The 21,542-nt window shown below is 39.9% G+C and overlaps 1 protein-coding gene across 5 annotated transcripts in view; it reads left to right on the top strand.

Annotated features, from left to right (window-relative positions):
• Positions 1-21,542, top strand: part of FOXO3 (forkhead box O3) — a 122,486-nt gene that overhangs the window by 72,877 nt on the left and 28,067 nt on the right. The window contains exons 1-2 of one of the 5 annotated variants that reach the window (XM_072831855.1): positions 9,276-9,318; positions 9,425-9,505. The exons of the other annotated variants lie outside the window; for them this stretch is intronic. Of the exons in view, the coding sequence (XP_072687956.1) occupies positions 9,452-9,505 (54 nt within the window). The 5' untranslated portion in view covers positions 9,276-9,318; positions 9,425-9,451. Of the gene's footprint in view, positions 1-9,275; positions 9,319-9,424; positions 9,506-21,542 lie in introns of those variants that run through there. 5 annotated transcript variants of the gene reach the window in all.

Raw genomic sequence — 21,542 nt, 5'->3', positions numbered from 1 at the left:
GGTTTGAAAAATGTTTGCTTTTTTGTATAAAATAATTTTGAATTACTGCTTTTGAAAGTTTAAAAATTATTATGAAAAAATTCAAGCACATAAATTTAGCAATATGGAGTATATATCCAACATTACTAAGATTTTGCCTCATTTGGTTAATCTATTTTTTCTTTTTCTTTTTTCCTTCCTTGAGGATTTTAAAGCAAATGCTAGGCCTGTTATTTCACATCTGCATACTTCAGAGTGCCCCCTTGAAAAGACATAAGCATAATCTTACATAACTATAGTGCCATTATCATAACTGTATCTACCATATTCTGTTGGTATTATCTAATATCCAGTTTGTAATAAAAAAGCTTTTCTCAATTGTGTAAAAATATTTGTGTTTTTTTACAGTGTTTTTTGTTAGAATAAGAATCTGATTAAGGTCCACACATGGGGTGTAGATGTTATGTCCTTTAATCAAGAGTAGTCCCCAGTTCCGCTCTCCCTTTCTTTTTTCATGCCTTGACTTGTTGTGGAAACTGGGTCAGTTGTCCTACAGCATGGATATATCTGTTTTCTTGTAGTGCCATTATCTTGTTCCTCTATTGCCTGAATTTCCTGAAACTGGAAATTAGCTCTAGAGGCTTGATTAGATACAGGTTTAGGCTTTTTAGTTGCATAGTGCTATGTCCTTCACATTGCTTCACACCAAGGAAAGCTGCCTTAATTAAATAAAATTTTATGACTGAACACAGAGTTTGGTTTAGACATGGTGCTAGGCAGTCTGGGGACTACAGAGATGAAGAAAGTATAGTCCCAGTTGCCTCGAATTTCTTTTTGGAAGCTGACCATGACCAACAGCATGACAGATCATAAGAAAATTGTAGCCAGGGTCCAGGAAGTCAAGAGTTAACTAGTTAGTAAATAGCTCTTATCAAGAGAGGTTGCCTAAGAAACCTTTGAAATTTTAGCACTCCAAAAAAGTTAATACAGAAAAGAAATAACTCTCTCTATAATAGCAGCTATGCTCTTTCTATAGACAGTTTTACATAATTCTTTGAATATTTTTTATCTCTTCCTTAACCCATTAGGCATATTCAAAGTATTTGAACATTGTTATAGGTGCTTTTTAAAGTGTACCTAGGTCAGGATAAGACCTGCAGACATCCCTATAACTTCCCATATCTCGTCATTGGAATACAAAAGGCAAGTGAAGTTCACCATAAAAGAGAAAACTGGCACCGTGTTTGAACTGGTGATGCATCAGTGTCAGCTGGCTGTTTCTCCATCTCTGCCTGCCTGACTTATGTTAATTTAGAGCATGCAAATAGTACAGTGTAAGAAACTTCCAACTTTCTAGTGAACACCTACCTTAGTATTTCTTTTCCCTTTTTCCCTTCTTTTGGAGAGATATTATGGAGAGGTTACACTATCAAAGCTGAAGCTTTAATAAAATCATTTATGTGGACTTTATAAAACTTTTAAAAACCTATGAAATAGAATATGTTATCATAGCATAGTTTTTTTTTTTACCGTGTCTTCTCTATCCAATCCTCACCCCCTTGTAAATTTTTATTTCCCATAAGAAAGTAAAATTTCAACTAAGATGTCCTCTCAATTAAGGATTCAGAAGTCAAGAACTTAAGCAAAAGGAAATTCCTGTCTGTATTCAAAATAAAGGTTCCCTGAGGAGTATCTTGTTCATTGATATGTTTCAACATTTAATGCAGTGCTGGATACTCAGTGCTCAATAAATACTGTTTGAGTAAATAAAGTGAGGCATTGGGGCAATAGTATTTACTCTGCTTAGATATTGCAAGAAAACAATATGATCATGAAAAAAGTCTGTAGCCCACCTTGGGTAAAGGAACTTTGGCTCAAGCATTCAGGGTTGCTTAGAGGTGTGTGTGTGTGTGGGTGTGGGTGTGTGGGTGTGTGTGTGGGTGTGTGTAGCACAGTGGCAAATAAGATTTATCTGCTAAGCAATATTTTTCTTGAGATTATATGTTGATTAAAAGAAATCGCATTTAATGTACACAGCCTAAAAAACTGCTGAGTAAGATTTTGCATTTTGTTCTTGAAAGAAAAGTGACATTTCTTCCTGAGGAACCAATTTTTATTATAAATGACCAAAAATTGTTAGACACTAAACTTTGATGCATTTACTACTGCATAAAGGTCAAATACTTAGGTCATTATAATTCTGCCCCTTTTTGTGCATGCAGTACAATGAGTTCTTTGATATGGAGATACCACATTCTCAAGATGAAGGAAGGTCACGTGTTTTGGGGCGTTAAGAGCATGATCTCTTTTTCTGTTCTGTGTTGTAAGTAGCTGTGGAGAGGGGAATGGCTAATGAATGGCTTTTGTCTACCTTTGTACAATTTTTTACTTTTCTTACACAGAAGTCAATTTGATTGTGACCTCTTAAAAGGAATATTAAGTTGAAGAATGTCATAGAGCTGAGAACCAATTTTCCAGAGCATCCATTGCCAACCTTCAATCTGGCTCAGTTACTCAGATTTTTATCACATATTTGCTAGTGGAGTTTTGATTGCTTCTAAACATTCATCAAGTATGTGGCTTCTTTGAGTTCCACTGGGAACTGTTTTTTTTTTTCTTTTTCTTAGGATGCAATGTGGGTTGTTCTGTGGGCCCTGGAGCTGGTCCACTGGAGTTCAATATGGGGTTTCACTTATTAGCTACCTTGGGGAAATTATTTAACTCCTCTGTGCAGTTTCCTCATCTGTAAAATGAGTTAATAGTGCAACCTGAAGCATGAAAAAAAAAAGCCTGGCACAAAGCACATGATAAACTTTAGCAACTAACCATCATATATGTATGTGTAAATGTATTTGGAGATACAGTTCAGGTATTGAGTATGTGAAGGAGGATGGAGTTTTCTCTAGATGTCAAGAAGATACTATCTTGGGAAGTTAAAGGTGTTCAGAGAGAAGACTGAGCTGAAGACGGTGGGGAGTGGAAAGGTTCGCAGATGACCTCCCTGCCTCAAAGCCACTGGGAAAGGAAAGGCTCATGCTTAGACTCCTGGGCCTGAACCAAAGCTGGCATTCCTTTTTGCCTTATTGGATCCATTTGCTTAATGATTTAAGCTGTAATTCCTAGGGTGGTTGAAACCACCTAGGTCCCCCTTCTCCCTTTCTGGCTTGGCTTCTCTTAAAAAAAAGAAAGCTCCAGTAGAAAATAGACCTTTAAAAGTTGTACTTATATGGGATTTATTTCAGAGTGATTGGGGGGCCAGGAAGGGGATGAATGAGTGGGAGTTGGATGTAATTTATATATATGGATATAATAAGATTGGTCATGAGGCTAGATGATAAATACATAGGGGTTTATTATAACCTTTTAACTTTTACATATGTTTGAAACTTTTATGAGAAAAAGTAAAAATTGAGTAAAAAATGCAAGTTACTTAGCTATAGTGTGATACCACTTATGTAAAGTTTTAAACCCTGCAAGGAATATACATTGTTTATGCATATATACTTATGTAGTAAAAATGTTAAAGTTTATAAAAATAACCTACTAACTTAAGAATAGTTATTGCCCATGAGGAGAGTGGAAGAGAAGTGGAATGAGCAGGGAACACATGGTGTGTTTCTCTAATATTTTATTTCTTCTTACAAGTTATTTGAAGCAAATATGGCAAATACTAAGCTGGGTTAAAGTTGAGTAGTGGGTATGTGGATATGTGTCACATTCTGTATAATTTGTTTTTTGTGTTTAAAATCTATCACAATAAAAAGAATAACAAAATGCCATGATTCTATAGTAACTAGTGTTTTTAGATATGTCAGGAGCCAAGCTGTAGGAGGTATGAGGGGAGGGGTGCCTTCCCCTTCTGTGAGAGAGTCACATCCTGTCATGGCATTTCACTTGGCAGGGGTAATGAAATGGCCAGTTACTCCATACTGACCCTAATGGGAGTTGCGTAATGGGAGAAGAGCCCTCATGGGTCAGGAGAGATGGTAGTAGGGGAGTCAGAAGTAAAGACAAGTTAGCTATGGCAGAGTTAGTGTTTTCTGGAACATGCTGACCTGTTGCCTTCATCAGAAGGTTTGGGCTAAGTCATGGGGGATGAGTTGGTTATAATGACTCCAGTGTTCAGAGACAACAAGAAAAAGGGAGACTTTTTTTTTTTTAAAGCATAGCTTTTGTGTAAAATTTAATAATTGGTTCCCTTGATAAGGCTTACCAGAAAAAAGAAAGCGACTTCTACTACTGATTGGTTGTCCATGTGTAATCTCGTCAGCCTTCCCACACAAAGCGGGATTAAGCTGTGTCACCCCTCAGCTAGAGAGGCAAGCCCTCAGCTTGGGGAGTAAGAAGACCAATTGTTCTCTGGCCTGGCTTCATGGCTTGCTTCCAAAACGTGGCTAGTGCCTCTGTGCCTCCCAGCCTGAAGACTTGAAGGCTGGAGTGAGCCTTGTGCCCAGGTCCCATTTTGTGTGATTTAATATATTTATATATGTTGGGGGTAGTGAGCATATGAGTATGTACACATAAAATGTTAACTTGATCTCTTGGGGAATTGCAGATGTAAGATACTTCTTTGGTATTTTTATTCACGGAGATCATTGTTTCCTAGGCTTGAGAGACCTCATTTAACAGGGAGAAAGCATAAATCCCACATGCCTTGCAGGTGAAACATTCTGCTAATAGAGCGCACACCCTATATTGAGCCTGTGTGGGGCTGGGGAAAAGGGGTGCACGGGGCAGGAGACCAGGCATCCAGAGAGTGCTTCTTAGTATCCTAGAATTTGAGGAAGCCAGTGACTTGAAGACCAGCCCTGCCTTTCACCGCTATGTGTCCTGGAAGTGGCCTCCTCCTTTCAGTAGGGATGGGGGCCTCTAGGCATATGTTCTGGAAGTTTGTGGGGATGAGGATTGGAGTGAGCTCACCAGTTGGGAAGGGACCTTTGGTGTATGGCAAGTGTGAAGCCATAGGAAGTAAAGACCATGCGCACTGGCAGCCACTGAGGAAGCTCTGTTTCTGAGGGCACTCCATGTTCTGCACTTCTCTAGGCTTATTTGTATTTCCTGGAAGAATTTGAGAGGCTCTCAGACCCAGGCAGCTCTGCAGCTTCCTCCCATTGCACTGCCCATGTTTAAATCCCAGCTCTTCCCAGTGAGCAGCCTTGTAAAGGGATTGGAAGATCTTTTGATGTACAGGAAGGAACTGGGGAGAGGCGCAGATTTCTGCAGGGTGAGCGGGCTTCTGAGTGCTGGGCAGGGTTCGGTTACATTGCCTTTGGCCTTTACTGTAGTTTTCAGCTTTATGTGTTCCTTTACCATAGTTTTCCCCAAAGCTGGCAAAGAATAAAATTAATTGAGGCATTAAAAACATACACATATATGACTGAGAGGTTATTTTTCTGTTACCTATTTTCTGTCTTCCTTAATCGCTTGGCTACTTTAGCGCCACTTGGGAAAAAAAATTATATTTAAGCTTAATGAGTTCCATACGAACACGTGAATCAGTAGCTTCTTGAGGTGCTCTTGGGTCCAGTGACACAATATAGACCACAAAGTTAGCTAGAAACCAGCCTAGGAACTCGGCAGAGGGCTTTGTCCTGAAGTCTCACGTTGCTTGACCTTGTTATGGATTTAAAAGTGTCTAAATCTAATGCTTCTTTCTCCAGAATAGCAGGGACAAAGTTGGTTAATAACAATGTTGTATTTAGCCTGTGAATGTTTTCATGGATGTATGGAAGTAAGATAGATAAGTTAAATCTGTATGGGTTTACCGTACCTATCAGATTCCTGGTAAAGATAGAGATGGTTTCTTTTCTAGAATTGTAGTTAGACTGTGTTTCCAGCAAGAATTTCCTTAGCATCTCTTTCTTTCCCCGTCTTTCTCCCCACGTGACAGTCAGCAGTGTATGTCCTTCCCTCTTGTCCTGGGCTCGTCAGTCCCCAGCAGCTTTCTGGTTATCTTCTGCTATAGCTAATATTATCTTTATTAAAAATTTTCCCCTCACTTCTGTTGCATGATTATAATGTCCAAGTTTTCTGACATATTTCCTAAGATAGCCATTTATCAAAAAGAACATCCTGAAATCCTCATGAATGTTAATAAAAATTTAATTTGTTCAGTAAATATATGTCCAATGTCAAGTTGGGGAAACAGGACAGAAAATTATGTTTTCAAATTTGTAAAACAAATATGCTTAGAAGGAAAAAAATGAAAACAGAATATATCAAACTGTCAACAATGGTAAAGGCAGGGTAGTTGGAATTTGAGTAACCTTTTACTCTGTTTTTTTGAATTTTCAGTAATATGATATGTGTGCTTATATTTACCCACTCCCCCTAATCAATATGGCATTTTTAGGTGTGTGGGACTGTGGAGTATAAAGGAGTGTGGTGTAAGGGGAGTTGTTTTCAAATGCAGACCTAAGAGACCCCAGAAATCCCCAGAGGGGGCTGCAGGACCCTGAAGGAAGATGGCAGGGCTTTAGAAGGGGGGTTTGGGCCTTCTCTCCCCCCCCCCCCTTTGACCAGACCATATCTACTATGATTTGTACTATATGTCAAGGTTTGACTAAGCTGGTATAGAGAAAAGAGTGAATCTTGGCATCAGAGCCAGGGAACCTGAGCGTGGGCCCTGGCCCAACCCTTAACCAGCAATGTGTGACTTTGTGCAGGTTGCTTCAGGTCTCTGGACTCTGATGTTCCCATGTTTGAAGTGATAGGTTAGGGTAAAGTAATGTCTGAAGGTCCCCTATAGCTCTGACATTTTAGGATTAAATTCAGATGATGTTAAAAAATAAATGACTCCGGGAAAAGAGGGCTATGATTCCCAGGCTCCTCCTGCTGCCCCCATCTGGAGGTTTTTAACTTGTGGTTTGTTTTCTGATAGGAGTATGTGGTTGGGACAAGGGGAGATAGGAGCCAGCACAGTAATGTGCATTGCTGTTTTTAAAGATGACTTATTGGTTTAGATTAGAGGCCCAGGCTCTTTAGAAGTGGACAGTGATTTCTCTCATCCTAAAATTATGCCAAATCGACAGTAGGAAAGGAGCCAGAACAATGGCACCCTGTCCTGGCTAAGAGGTCTCGGGTGTCCATTTCCAGAATCTTTGCCCACTGCTGTGTCAGTGCTATCTAGATGGCCATAGATGGATGTGAGGAGGCTGTCCTGATATCCAGGTCTAAAACAGGAGACTTTTCCCATTAATAGACCAAGAGGAAGGGTAGTAGACCTCAGGGATCTGTCCTTTTTCCCTGGAGATGCCTGGAGCCCTGGCATCCAGAGCCCCATAGCTCCTCTAACCTGAGGATAGGGCATCCCCCTTTAGACCTTGCCTCTCACAGTTACAGCAGGTGAGGCCTGGATCCTGCTCCCTTTCATATGCAAAGCATGAAGTCTTCACCAGAATGCCTCTGGAGAAGGAAACGAGCACTCCATTGGTTGCTACACTAATTCACTCATTAGTTTTTTGATTTGGGGAAAAGCTTTCATCTTCTTGTACATAAAGTATGTGGTTTGTAGACAAAATCAAAAAGCTCAGTTAGTTGGTCACAAGTGCAATGGACTGAAATGAGAGCCAAATGAGATGGTTTTCTTACTATATTCTGCCTTCAGAAAGCCTTTCCGGGGACAGAAAACCCTGCTTAAGCATGGGTGCAGCGACCCCAGGTGACAGCAACAACAGAGGCCCTTCAGAAAGGAGCAAGTGGAGCTGGACCTGTCTTGGGTGGGTTTGACTTTGCTCCCAGGTTGAGCTTAACACTCCTCCCCCAACCCCCACTCCAGAATCCAGCTACTGCAACAACTTAGGCACCTTCCTTTTCTATTTAACCTGAATAAGTGTGGACTACCTCTCCCTGAAAAATACAATCCATTTTAAGAGAACAGAACCTAGATGATCAGTATATTGAGGTCTTGGTCATTGGCATAAAATCATAGGCTTTACTTTCTGAATATATATTGAACACCACACTGCATGCATCAGACTGTGTCATTCACTCCAAGGTGCAGAAAGGTAGAAAACTTGCTTGTTGGTCTCCGTTTACAATCAACTCGGAAAGGCAGCATTAACCAGAAAAACCTACATCTGTGAAACTATTTCAACACTGCAAAGCACTGAGTGAGTATAAGACAGTTCTGCTTTTAAAAATGAGGTACCTGCTTCCAGATGCAGAGGGGCACAGCCGTGATTTGAATGGGATGGAGCCAGTCTTACTGCAAGTAGTTTTAAAAGTTGGAATGTGAAGGAAGTAACAGGCATGAGGAGGAGAGGCAGTGCTCCCGGAGAGACTCATGGAAGGAAGCAAGCAGTTTTCCTTGGAGAAGAAAGGTAGATATGATGTCATCATGTGATAATTGGGATTGAGGCTTTGAAAACACATGCAAGAGTGCAGAAAAGATTAGCTGTCGCACAGTAGGCATTAAGATAGAATATTTCAGGTGACATAATTTGGACAGCAATACACGTAGGCTGAATTGAAATGGAGGTACCCCTCCTCCTCACCCCTGCCCTCAAGGTAGCCATATGCTTCTGTGTTAGGACACTGAGTGCTTTCAGCAGCATACTAGACTTTTATGAACACTAAGCACATATTAAATTCACAGGGAATACTTCATCAGTAACAGAAATGTCAGTATCTCATGTGGATATTGTTCCACTTATTCTGACGTCTAAAATTTTTTTATCCATTTTCAGTTGTGTAAACTTTTTAGCATCCATTATATAACATGTTTAGGACATTTTTTTAATTTGGGTTTTTTATCTTGCACAATTTCATATGTATAATTAGAAGATAGGGAATTTGAGTTATTAATCACACAGCTCATTAATACTTTCCAGACTTCCTTTCTACTACCTTGAATTATTTTACCATTTCATGCTAGGTTTTTCTACAAAGTTGATGGATGAGTGAATGGGAATTCATTCATAAGTTCATTTAACAAGTATCTATTTGACCCTTCTATGCTGTTAACTGATTAGAAACAAAATTCAACGTTTTAGTGAGATGGGATTGTTTTAGCTCATTTTGGTTTCCCTGTGATGCCTTTGAATTTAAGGTATTGATTTAATTTATTTTAAAATATTTCATCATTAACAGCAAAAACCAAAAATTCCTACTAATGGTATTAAAAGAGCTCTGTAAATGCTTTGAAAGCAATGGATTTTGGTACATTTAGCACATTGAATTTTAGTGAGTTGATCTGCTTCCCTCACCTAAAGCCCTAAAGAACCTCCATGGCTCCACTAAGTAGTTTGAGTGTCAGTGTTAGTTGATCTCTCATGTCTCTTCCCATTCCAGAATTCTGCTTCATCTTCCCTGTGCCATTTTTCTTCTGCATTAAATAAGGTAATAACATTTAACTTAGCAACTGACAGAGTTATGATGACTACTTGATATAGATGTGAGGTGTAATTCCCCTTAACCCATTTTTGGGCCTTTTTTCCCCCTTTAGTGGCCTGATTGTCCCATAGGAGACAGGATGGAACATGGGAACCGGGGAGTACAGAGGCAACCCTTAAAATCCAGGTATCAGGTATGCGAGGGACAACCTCAAGTATGGTGTGTGCAGTAGGACTTAGAGCTGTCCACCCCCTTTTCAGAAGTTACCCTACAATCAATATCCCTCTTGTGTTTTGCTTGTAAAGGATAAACTTTTTAGTGGGGTTGGGGGGGAACCTTCGTACTTTGAATATAGTTGCCATTCTTTGTATTAAGACCTGTCTACACAGGTGGGGTAGCTGGAAAGGCATTCTGTGCGGGATTGAGGAAGAAGAATGCAAGAAGACAGAAAACCTGAAATACTAAGCCTTAATAATTCAGGTTTTAGGTGGGTTTTTTTTTTTTTTTTATTGTCTCCACATTTTTCTGATTGCTCGATTATTAGAATAAGCATGTGTTACTTTGGTAATCAAAGGAAAGTTAAAGACTGAAAACAAAAGTTCAGCAACTTTTACCCAATTTGAGGCTAGCAAATAGCAAAAATTTTGAAAAATTAGAATAATTTGTGTATGGCAGTCTAAATTACTGCACCCTAAATTACTGTTCTTACTAGGGTGAGAATTTTAACCCTTAACATGCATCATTTTGGACAATTGCTAGAAAAGTCAAGGATAGGATTGCCTGACTCCCCTCCCGCTGAGTAGCATGCAGCCTCTTTAGTGGTCCCAGAAAGCTAATCCATCCCCAGCTACTGCAACTTCAGTTTTTGTTATTGCTGTAGTTTGTTTCTAATCCTTTGCATACAGAGTGAGCTCATTTCTAAGAATCTAAACATAATGTGGATTTCACATGATAAGTACAGGCCTAAGCTTCCCAGCTAAAGAATTTCTCCGTGCTCTCTACTTCCTAATCCAAAGAGACCAACTTATTAAATGTTAAATATATTTTACATATTGGTAAAACATTTGGTAATATATGGGAAGCTTTACTTCAGGAGGAATTGGGTTTCACCCTGGTTCTTATGCAGTGCTGTTCTATAGCAGATGACTTCATTTTTTTTTTTTTGTTTATTCTTACAATTTTATTGTATAAACAATAAATTCTTTACCCTGGGCAAGCTTGACCTGTATGGACTTAGTGTACATTAAACTGGCTGAAGGCAGAAAGGACAGGCAGGGTGGGGGAATGGGAAGGCTCAGAGAGGCCACGCAGGGACCATAGCTTACTTTCGTTACTGGTTTGCACCATTGAGGTTGCCTCGGAAACTAGCACTCCCCTCTCAAGTACCTAAAAACTATTCCAGGTGGAAGTGAAGGCCGTGGGATTGCTGGGTTTTGAAAACAAGATGAGCAGACCTCAGAAGAAATGCACAGCTGCTCTGTTTTGTTTTGTGTTTGTTATGGAATGAAAAGCTGTTCCACGGCAATCCGTCACTTTCTTCTCATTGCTCCATTTTCCTTCCTGCCTAAACCATGTAAGGAAAGGACACATGGCCAGAACGATGCCGTGTGTTTTGCTTTGCTTTGTTCCTGCCCAGCCTTGGCAGTGGAGCCCACAGACTAAAAGTAACACTGTTCAGAGCTGAACTGCAGAGAACTGAGTCCATGGGGCAGGAGCCATAACAGCTGACCTCAGTGTGGAGTGCAGCAGTATGTGCCCCTTAGGTCATCTCTAGGTTGAAATTATTTTCAGAAATCTCTCACTGATGAATGGTGGAAAAGCAAGTTGGAAGTTGCCATAGTGTGTGTTCTGGGATGTACCAGCCCTTAAACAGTAATTATTTTCTCCAGATGAAAGGACAATCCCATGGCTCTTGCACCAGTAAAATCTGCCTGTAGAATCTTCTTACCTCATCTCATGATCTCTTCTAGGAAAGTCCTGTGTGTCACTCAAAGGCCAGGACAATGCCAGTCCCTGCCTGTAGGCCCTGGATCCTATTCCCTCACCCCCTGAGGCCTCCATTATATGGTGTTAAGCTCTGGAGCTAGACCTCTTGAGTTCCAGTCCTGAATCCTTCACTCGTATCCTGTGGTCTTGGCAAGTTTTCCTCAAGCTTCAATTTTCTCATCTGTGAAATGAAGGATAATGTTACCCCCATTGTTAGAATAATGCTTAGTACATAATAAGCACTCAATAAATGTTAGCTTTTTTGTTATGATTTGTGATTCCTTGCTGGCATCTTCCCAGTTTCTGCCACTAGCACTCAGTCACCAGTGATAACTTCTTTGTTGCCAAAGCTCAGGGACACTCATCTCCTCCTCTTTTTACATTTTTCACTGGTGACTTCTCTCTCCTTTTAGAAGTACTATGTTCTTATGGCCATGATTACCACCGTCCCCTCCTGTGTAGTGGCTCCTCTTCTCTTTTGTTTGGTCCTTATCTTGACATGACCTCATGTTGCATGATTTCAAAGAAAACTCAGATTTGTCTTCTCCCTTTTTCCCTCTAGGTGAACTCATCCATTCCGATGACTTTTGTTACTTGGTTGCTCATTCTCCAGGTCTTAGGTCTTTCTTGACTTTCCAGTTTAAGTCTTAGATCCATCCAAACCACCCATTATTTTCTCTCGTGTTACCCTGTTGTTTTTCTTCAGAGTACTTTTTACAGTTTGTAATTATGTATGTATTTGTTCATTGTAATTAATGTCTGTCCCTCACTTCCAGCTTCACCCCACAAAATTATGAGACCAAGGACTCTGTTCACTTGTTCTTATATACCTGGTACATAGAAGGACCTCAGTAAACAGCTGTTTGAATACTGTGTATGTATGGGAAGCCCCTCTGCTTCTTCCCCCATGGCTCCAGCCCTGGCAGTTCTGATGAGACTGGGGAGAGGCTAAGCCTTTGTTGTTATTCTTTCTACTCTGTGCCAATGTAGATCTACCCCTGTGTCAGAGGAAGTCTGTCATTGGAATTGTGTCATTTCCTTTAGAAGCCTCAAAGTTAATGATCAGAAGACTAAAAGAAGCACCAGGTGCTAGTTCTTGGGAAGCAATTAGGATGGAACATCCTGGGTGATTTGCTGAAATCCCTAAGCAAAAGGAATTCAGGACTTGATGCAGAGCATTTATACCTGACGACAAAATATTAATGAGCTAACATTAACATCACTTTCCAAAATTAGCTGTTAGTTCATCAAGCATTTGTGACTTGTAGGATTTTTCCCCCTTTTTAACATTTCCTTTGGTGTGGTTTTAAGTTTAGTGAAAGAACATTTGTGCCCAGTCCTGTGTGAGGAGTTTCATGGGAGACACCAAAGGAGTTGGTGCTCCTGGCCCAGTGGCCTTACACTTCGGCAAGGATGTTGGTGCCATAGGGGCCATTTCAGAACCAAGACTTTACAGGTTTATTTATCACATGCCAGAAGTGGAGTCAATAGCATAACAAGAGGTTAAGAGGTGTCAAGAGGACAGCTGAACTCTGAAATAAACCCATTTTATTCCACAGAGGCTTAGAGAACAACTATGTTGTATTTATCAGTAAAAAATTAATATATCCATTACTAAGTAACCCCCTTTCCTCTGAGTAAATGGCCCATCTTCTCTTCTTCTCCTGGGGATGGCCTTGTCACTAATAGTCAGTGACTAAAACCCAGCAGGTACATACCTAACTAGGAATATTTAGGACTGTTTCCCTGGTATGTTCTTTCTTATATTTTGACAGAATTGGGCAGCGTAGTTAAATATTCCTAGTGCTGCACTGCTTACTAGGCCTACATAGACACAGTTTTTAGTATCTAGATTTTAGACATGAAAAATTGAGATAGTCGAATGGTATCTTAATGTAATAGTTTTTATTCTTGTATAGTGTTCATTATTCAGAATATTGGAATGGCTTTCTGACAGATTTCTTCATTTGCTCATTTCCTGATTTTGAAAATTCATTTTAGGGAAGGATAACTAACCACAATTTGGTTCAGTGGGAATATAGAATTATTTTTAATACTCTTACTGGATGCTATCCCACATTGTCCAGATATGAGGCCATTGGTTTCCTTATTGGATAGCATTTTTATTTTTTAGAATTGATGCTCTGGGCTTGAGTGGAAAACTGATACGTCACTATGCCTGCCTTACTTTCTTCTCATATCTTGTTGCTCCAGAGTCAGAAGAGTGTAAACCTTTGTACAAGTTATGACATTGTGGTATATTTTATATATTCTTTGCTCACTGGCTGTTGATATTATTTCTGATAGTTTTGTGAAAATTGTTGCTGGCTCAGTGGCCCAGGCATATTCCCATGATTGGTAGAAGTAGCTTTTTAAGGCCATAGGTCTCTCTCAGCCATTTTTCCCACAACTCATTTTTATGTATCATGGCTCCCAAAATGCTTTTCTCTTGATATCCAGGTTGACTTAAAACAAGTTTTAAGAGCCTCATGATAATACACCTCTTTATTCACTCAACTCAAATGTGTTGAGTCCCTATTCTCAGTGGTCTCCACATCAAAGCTTCTTTGGGGCCAGGAGGATCACTAATCGCCCTATCAACCTTGTAACATCGAGGATGACAGTGTCCAGCACATACACAGTCATTCATTGAAAAGCACTATCAAAGTGCCTGATGACATGTACATCAAGGTAGATGGGAGACTGGCACAGAAAAGCCTTTCTTGCTAAGTGTGTGTGTCTATTGCATTATTTACTTGATGTGTTTAGGAATAGGAACCTCTAATTACCATTATTAATACTTGGAATTTTGTAATCAACTATTTTTATCAATATATGCAGAAGTTGAGAGAAAGAGAAAACACATGGATAACACATGTAGAAGGGCATATCAGTAAGATTCCTAAAAATAGAATTTTTGGGTTTATCAATTAGGATTAGGTATGGGCTATGTATAACAGAAAACTCAAATTTAATAGTGAATTATTTTCATGTAAAAGAAGTCTAGGACTGTTAGAGTAATGCTAAGAAGTGATTGAGGATTTGTCTCTGAGATTCCGTTCCGTCGTTGCAGGTGGTTTTCATTCTCAAGGTCCCCTCATGGTTCATCTAGATGTAGATGGAAAAAAGAAGTGCAGAACAAAAGGGACTATGTCTCATCTGAGTCAGCTACTTTTAAACAGTGTTCCTGAAAGTTCTGTAGGACTCCCACTTATATGTCATAGGCTAGAACTGTCGTGAGGCCACACCTTACTGCAAGGAAGGGTGGAGAATTTAGTCTCTCTTCTTCTGGACAGTCATGTGCCCAGCTACAAATCAGCCTTCTGTTAATAAGAAAGAAGAATTGAATGGCCTGTTCCACTAAGTCTGAGGTTATGTACATTTTTAATATCAGTAGGTATCAATATTTTTTTGAAGTTTGCATTTGGTTAATACTTTTGCCAGTTAATCCAAATGTTTATTTGAATTAAATAAACATTTTTCAAAAAATCCTGAAACAGTTAAAAAAAATCCTGAATCGTGATTAAAAATAAAATGTTATCTTCTCCTGTATTTGAATCACATTGTCCATTGGAGGCATGAGTAGGATTTCTAATAAAACAAATAATGTCCACATTATAAACTTCTAATTGCTTCTGAAGTTTAAGGCCAACAGCTTAGTTTTTTACAATCTGATACTTTATTTACTATGACTTTCAATGCTGAACGTAGATTTCTTTGGAGATGAAGAACCTGGGAAAAGAGAGTCTATTTCTTTAAAGCTGGACTTCCTGGATTGTATTGCAGGTGCTAACTTTATTCAGTGCAGTTTAATTCAAAAGAGAAAATAAAAGAGGAGTTCATTTCAAGAAATGAGAGTCTTTCATATATCAGGCATCTTTAGCAGTAATAAGAAGTAGTTGTGCATTCTTTTGCAATTTAACACTTCCTAGTTGCCTTCTTATATAAATGCATATGAGTTATTCATGTTTTTATGCACCTTTTCCTTCCAAGAAATATTTTAATAATCATCACTAAACATAATACTGCATAAAAGAACTGCCAAGAAGAAAGAAAAGCCAGAAGGCTTTTTTAATGTCCGAGTGGTATCTAAATTTTAAACTTTTATTTTTTTCTATTTTTAGACCTCATATATAGATTGAGATAGACAAAATAAAACCTATTTTACTATAGTAAGAATACCACACTGTAAGCTTAAATTGCTGTTTTTTTAAATGATGGGTTTTGCCAAGTTCTTTTGGCAGCTACTCTAGGCTGAAAGTACTAGAAATTGATTACTTGCAAGTTGTTGCTAATAGTTTCCTTTTTTATGCAGCCCTTGTCACCCAGCCCAAGCTGGGGTCCCTGTAAAATGTCAGTATCTGCGGTAACTGGGGGAGTTGGGGGGTGAGGAACCTGTTGCCCAAGTAGAGTGAGTTGGCTCTAATTTACTCCTGGATGTCTGCATTCTTTTCCACGTCTGTCCACAAATAGCGTCACAGCAAATTAATGTAATTTTCTGATGGATGTAAAGAGTAACCAAAGAAAGCTTGTTGTGTTTGGTGGCCAAAATACCACACAGTGCGAGCCGAGTAAAACTGCTGGCCCATGTTATAGCACTCTAATTGATAATTATTTCTCAAAGAGCACATTATTTGGCCGTGTGGCAACAATTCAGTATTATTCCAGAGGCAATGGACGTGTAGGTGCATGTGAACACTGTAGTAAATATATGCTTCCTTTTGCCAAGAATGGAAGTAGGTTATCCAAGAGGAAAGGGTAGGGAAAAGAAAATATCAATTTCCTATGTACCAGAACAGGCCTGGCTTAAATCAGTTAGTTAAACTGTAGAGCATGAAATCTTGTAAAGTTTTTGTATTTTGTAGTAGAGGCTTCTGGTTTATATTTAATAAGCTAGAAAATTAACTCTCTTCTGGAAACTTGGAGAAAATATATAAATATATATATGCATGTGTTTGCTTTTGGTTCACGGGCACTGCCTAGTTCATCTTCCTTTCTACAGGTCTAAAGCTGCTAAATACTTTCAGAGAAATGAAGAAAATGGATATGGGAGAGCTAAAATGGCAAGAGGAGGGAATCCTGGGTTTTTACACGTGTAACCTGTTAGAACAACAAAGTCACTGTTGGAAGGAGAAAGGCCCGAAAGCGTTCATCAGGATTAAATTTGGGGCAGCCCGTAGACAAGTATAGGGGACTAAGAAGCTCCTTCCTCCCAAGAATGGCCCAGGCCTCCAAAATGGAGATCTGGACCCTGTGGAAACTCAACAGATGTTACCTAGAGGACTGCCATGCGATGGGGCAGTCTGTTGTCAGGGAGATGGGGAGAGTGGACATAACATGATCTGCTCTCGTGTTTGGCTGAGAAAGGCAAGAAGAGAAACCAAAAACTGCTACCCACTCAGCTCTGCCCTTCACAAGCAAACAGCAGCATCAAGCAACAGCTGAAAAAGATGGTGACCTGATGCAGATGAAACACTGCAAAGTGACTGTGTTTGGGGAGCTGCCCTTTTATTAATAGCTTGTTTTCATAAAGCCTTATGGGTCCTCAGCAGAGCCGGATTAGAATATTCAAAATGCTGAATCTACGCATGTCTGCCTCCCCTTCCTGTGACTTCATTTTCCTTCTTCATCCCCTTGTCTTGTGTTCCTTCTCATTTACGTAGGCGTAGAGAAGAAGGTTAGCTAGAGATGAATTGCCAAGTTGCATCTTTTGCATTTGACCCCACTAGCTGTGAGACTCTTAGGTCCAAGGCAAAGGAATCAATTACAGACGGCACAGCAAACAGCACAAGCAGCAGCAGATTTTGCATCAGTTTCCTCTTTGTCCCCAAGTCCCATAGGAGTGACACAGATGGGCCCACATTTATGCCTCTGCAATGTGGTGCGTTTCTGTTAACAGGAGGAGAACCCTGAGTTTAGGATCCTTTATCTTTTATAATGGGCAGTAAGTGTATCTGTACATTACTCTGGAGGGAGATGCTATCCTAGAAATATAATCCAGAAGAGAAGACCATTAGTACTTCACTTGCAAGACATGCAGAAACACCAGAGACCTTTGGAGAATTGTCTCTCAACTTGGATTTATTAACCCTACAAGAGGCTTGTGTGACTTCTCTTTCTGTCCACAAATAAACATCAGGACTCGGCTGTCTTTCTTACTTGGAAAGGCTCCTGAGATCATGGCTGTTTGAAAGAACCTGATGAACTTTCTGGAGAAAGCTAACACAGGGTGATATTGCTCCAGATAATGCCTCAGAGAGTTAGAAGTGTACTATTTGAAGGTACCTTTGAACCTGAAAATAGCTCAGCAACACATCTGTCCTTGTGTATTTTTCTTCCTTTGTCTTGATTTGAGGGGATTAATCGCAGAGGCCCCTGTATGTACGATGATTTGTTATGCTTTAGGGGAATATCTAGTATCTGATCATTCTGTGAGCTCACACACACATTTCCTATTAGCAGATGAACAACCTGACTAAGGGGAAAGAGTTGGATACTTCAGGGAGCCCGGTGATGGGTTCCTGGAAGTTCAGGAGAAAATCTGTGTACTAAACTTACCAAGTCAGACTCAGCGAAAAAAGCAGGTAAAAGGCCAGGGGTCCTGTGTCCTCAAGAATGGCCTTGGAATCACAGACCGCTGGTATGCAGGGACCAGTGAACCCTGGAGCCCTGTGACACCTGCTGGGTGAGGAGTGGGCTCACCCCCTAACTCTCCACCATACTGAGATAGACATATTTTATGTGTTTATCCTTGCCAGTTAATATTATCCCTGCTGCCCTTTGGATGATAGATACTGTACTACTGATGCTCCTGTTGCCAGTTTCTAAAGTGCTTTTGAGCTCACCTGCACACACAAAGTAGATTAGAGCTGAGTACATATTAATACAAAAGAACTGCATTCCTATCATGGCCTTTAGAAAAACTGTGACTTATCCCATGTACATTCAGCCTTTTTAATTCATTATGGTTAGGAGAGTGGTGCTATTACTCACTTGTACATTTAGGAAGAACATCCTAGATTTTAAGTTAAAAATGCATGGGTATCTAAATGTTTTTTCCTCCAGAACAGTGGCATGAGTGCCTGATTCCTTAGTTGAGGAAAGTGTTCTCTCTGTATTTGATCATTTTATGTGGACTTTTGGGCTGTGTGGTGCTCATCTATATGTGTAATTGGCACCCAGAAGTGCCCTGGAATGAATAGTTGATTCACTTGGCATTTAGCAATATCATTACATTGGTCATCAGCCACTTTTGCACCCTGTGGTTTTAAACAAGAAGAAATCTTGCAAAACCAGTACAGCGAAATGCTGCACATGCAGGTGAGGTTACAGGGTAGAGAAAGCAGTTCCTCAGGAGGCTTCATTTTTAGCTGAATTGCATTAGGGTGTAGAAGGAGAAAAGAAGGGTACTGTAGGCCTAAGTCATTTTTCAGAATTGACTGCTGTGCTTTTTATTCCTATAAAGAGAAAGTCCATCAGTTGTTTTCTTTGCAGTAGCCAACAGAGATATTCTGCTATGTGGCATTTATGTTTTTGTCTTCTGCTTTTAACCAGTATCATCTTGAGTTTTTGATGACTGTTAGAATAATTAACACTGACATCTGGAATAGAGCCTGCTTCCAAATGGATACACGCTTGTCTGTTTTGTAAATCCTAAGCCAAACTTTTTCCTTCCCTAGCTGAAAAATGTGCCTCTATCCCTCCCAGTCTTTCCAGGGTGTGGGCTCTGCTTAGCTGTGTGACTGTGCCCACACGCTGGCATATATTTCAGAGCCACCCAGAAGAAATCAGTTGCCCTCGAAATAACGAGACAAAAAAGAATGGCTTTTCTGAGCCATAACATCTGAAGAGCTGGAAACAGTTGTGTTTGTATGCGTGATGCTAAAGCCAGTGAATTTCATGTGAAGGAAGGGATTGTAAACTAAGAACAGAAAAGCCGTTTTCCTGGATTTCAGATGACAAACTCTCAAGCTGTTTAACTCACCCACTTAGCACCTCCACAGCCATCCCTTTAATGTGCTTGCATGCATTGTCAGTGATTTCTGTTTCTGCAGGTTTTGTTGCCAGAAGACAAATAATAAAATAGTGTGCATATACAACCTGAAAGCAATGTTCTACTAGTTTTTGATTGAGGTTAAACAGAAGCATTCTGATCATGCTGTCCGTTGGCAGGCAAAAAGCATTTTTTAAAATTCACATAGATTTAAAGAAAGCTAATCTTTTCTGGCTCTGTAATAAACTAATTATATGTTTAAAATAGTACAGAGCTGAGTCCCTGTTTCAGATTAAGCCTCCTAATAGCAAGGTCAGGACAAAGCAGACGTTTGCCTGGCTTTGCCCGATGTCTCTGGCTTGAGGACCCATAGTATGGTGCCAGCTGTTTGAAGGCCGGGATACGTCTGCCAAGGATAGCCAGGTAGTACTGACCTGACTCACCGGTTAATATTCTCTGAGTACAGAAGCCACCAGACACATCACTGAGGAAGGCCTGGGTATTTAATAGCATATTAAGACGTGGCAGTAATCACGTTTGGTTGTTCTCTAAGAGTGGTGATCCCAGGTCAGGTTAGGACATGCCAGTAGTGTCTCTTTTGGGGTGTATCTGAGGAAAAAGGTGTCACTTCTAAAGATGATCTGATTTCAACAAGGCTCGCTTCATGGCTAGTCATTTTTCCACTCTTTCTCTTGCTTTTGTAATCCTAGGGATCATGTGCAGAGGCTTAGACATGGGTACATGTAAATCAATAACATAGATTTTTTTTTTCTTGTTCTTACATGTTCCTTGGTCACTAGTTAGTGATGCCTCTCTTCATAGGCACTTCAGTGACATCAGAGGGAAACACATAGAACAGTGGCGAGAGCTTCACTTTGGAGTTAGCCTCGGGCTTGATTACCGGCACCACCACCTACCAGACAAGTTACTTAACTTTTCTGTACCTCAGTTTCCACCTGACAGGCTTGTCGTGAAAATAAAATGAGATTAGATTTGTCAAGCACAGAGCATTGGTCCTGGTAGATATCAAGTACATTAAATTCTTTCAGATTGCGGGTGAAATAGACTCTTATTTTGGATTTTTCTTGTTCTTGTTTTTCTTTGAATGTGCCTTGGAGGAGATTTAGTACCAGAGTGTGTTATCTGTGATTTTGAGTGTACCTCTGAGGGCTCTGGGCCAACTTCATTACCAAGTAATGAGGCTCCAAAGCATCCCAAGACAGGTAAGGAGTCCGCTCTTCTCCCTAGATGGACAGGGGACTTTTGTGCCAAGCCCTTGCTCTACCAGGTAGCTCACATACTGTCATTTTGCTCTTCTTAGCATCTCTTATTATAGAAAACCTTAAGTCTACTAATTAGACTATCGTCTTGTTTTTGGAAATTGGATTGTATAATTGAAGTTAATACTCAAGGGAGAGACTTGCTACTTCACATTTCACAATGGATGCTTACTTCCATCTTCACTCACTTGAGGATTGTTCATGGAGCTTATTATGTTTTATAACATTTCAAAGTATAATTCACATTTATTTTGTGACTGCTGCTCCCTTCCCACCAATTCATTAATTAAACAAACATTTTTTCAGCACCTACTATGTACCAGGCCCCGTGCTAGATGCTAAAGCTATAATATGGTGACAGGTTGTACAGAGTTTGATACGTGTTGGGGGAGACAGACCTCTATTCCTCAGATTGTAAAATAAGGCAGACTGAGGTTGGATTGGTAGATGTGTAGATGGGGTAGGTGGGTGGATGGATGGGTTGGTGGGAGATACTCCCCAGGTTTGTGCCCTGCACTTCATCCCTTCAATTGATGTGGTAAGGTATTATACCTTAAGGCTGGGGGATTGGAGTTTATCTCAGCTTGGAGTCCACTTGGTAGCTGAGTTCAGGTACTCCCCTGCATCTTTGGTCCTTTGTTTCTTTCACTATGAGTTAAGGCTGCTTGTTACTAGATGGGTTTCACAGTCCTCTCCATTTTCCCTAGTTTACTTTTTACTGAACTTTCTGCTCTGATCACTTATATGATGCCATGAAAGTGATTAAACTCTCTAATGTATTCCTGAATTATGGTCATGTATTTCCATTGCCCTTTTATTTTATTTACAGCCACAATAAATTTTCAAACTGGAAAAATTTACAACCTTATTTTTTTTTAAATCTAAATGAAAATTATGTTAATAGTAAAACTATTTCTGTTCTACTTTGTTCTACTTGGCAGTCTGTTCTGCAGCTTCATGGCCTTTAACCC

This window comes from Canis lupus, chromosome 7 (assembly GCF_048164855.1).
Source record: "Canis lupus baileyi chromosome 7, mCanLup2.hap1, whole genome shotgun sequence".
In the NCBI taxonomy this organism is placed as follows: Eukaryota; Metazoa; Chordata; class Mammalia; order Carnivora; family Canidae; genus Canis; species Canis lupus.
The sequence above is the reverse complement of the archived record's forward strand: the minus strand, read 5'-3'. Positions and strand labels throughout refer to the sequence as shown.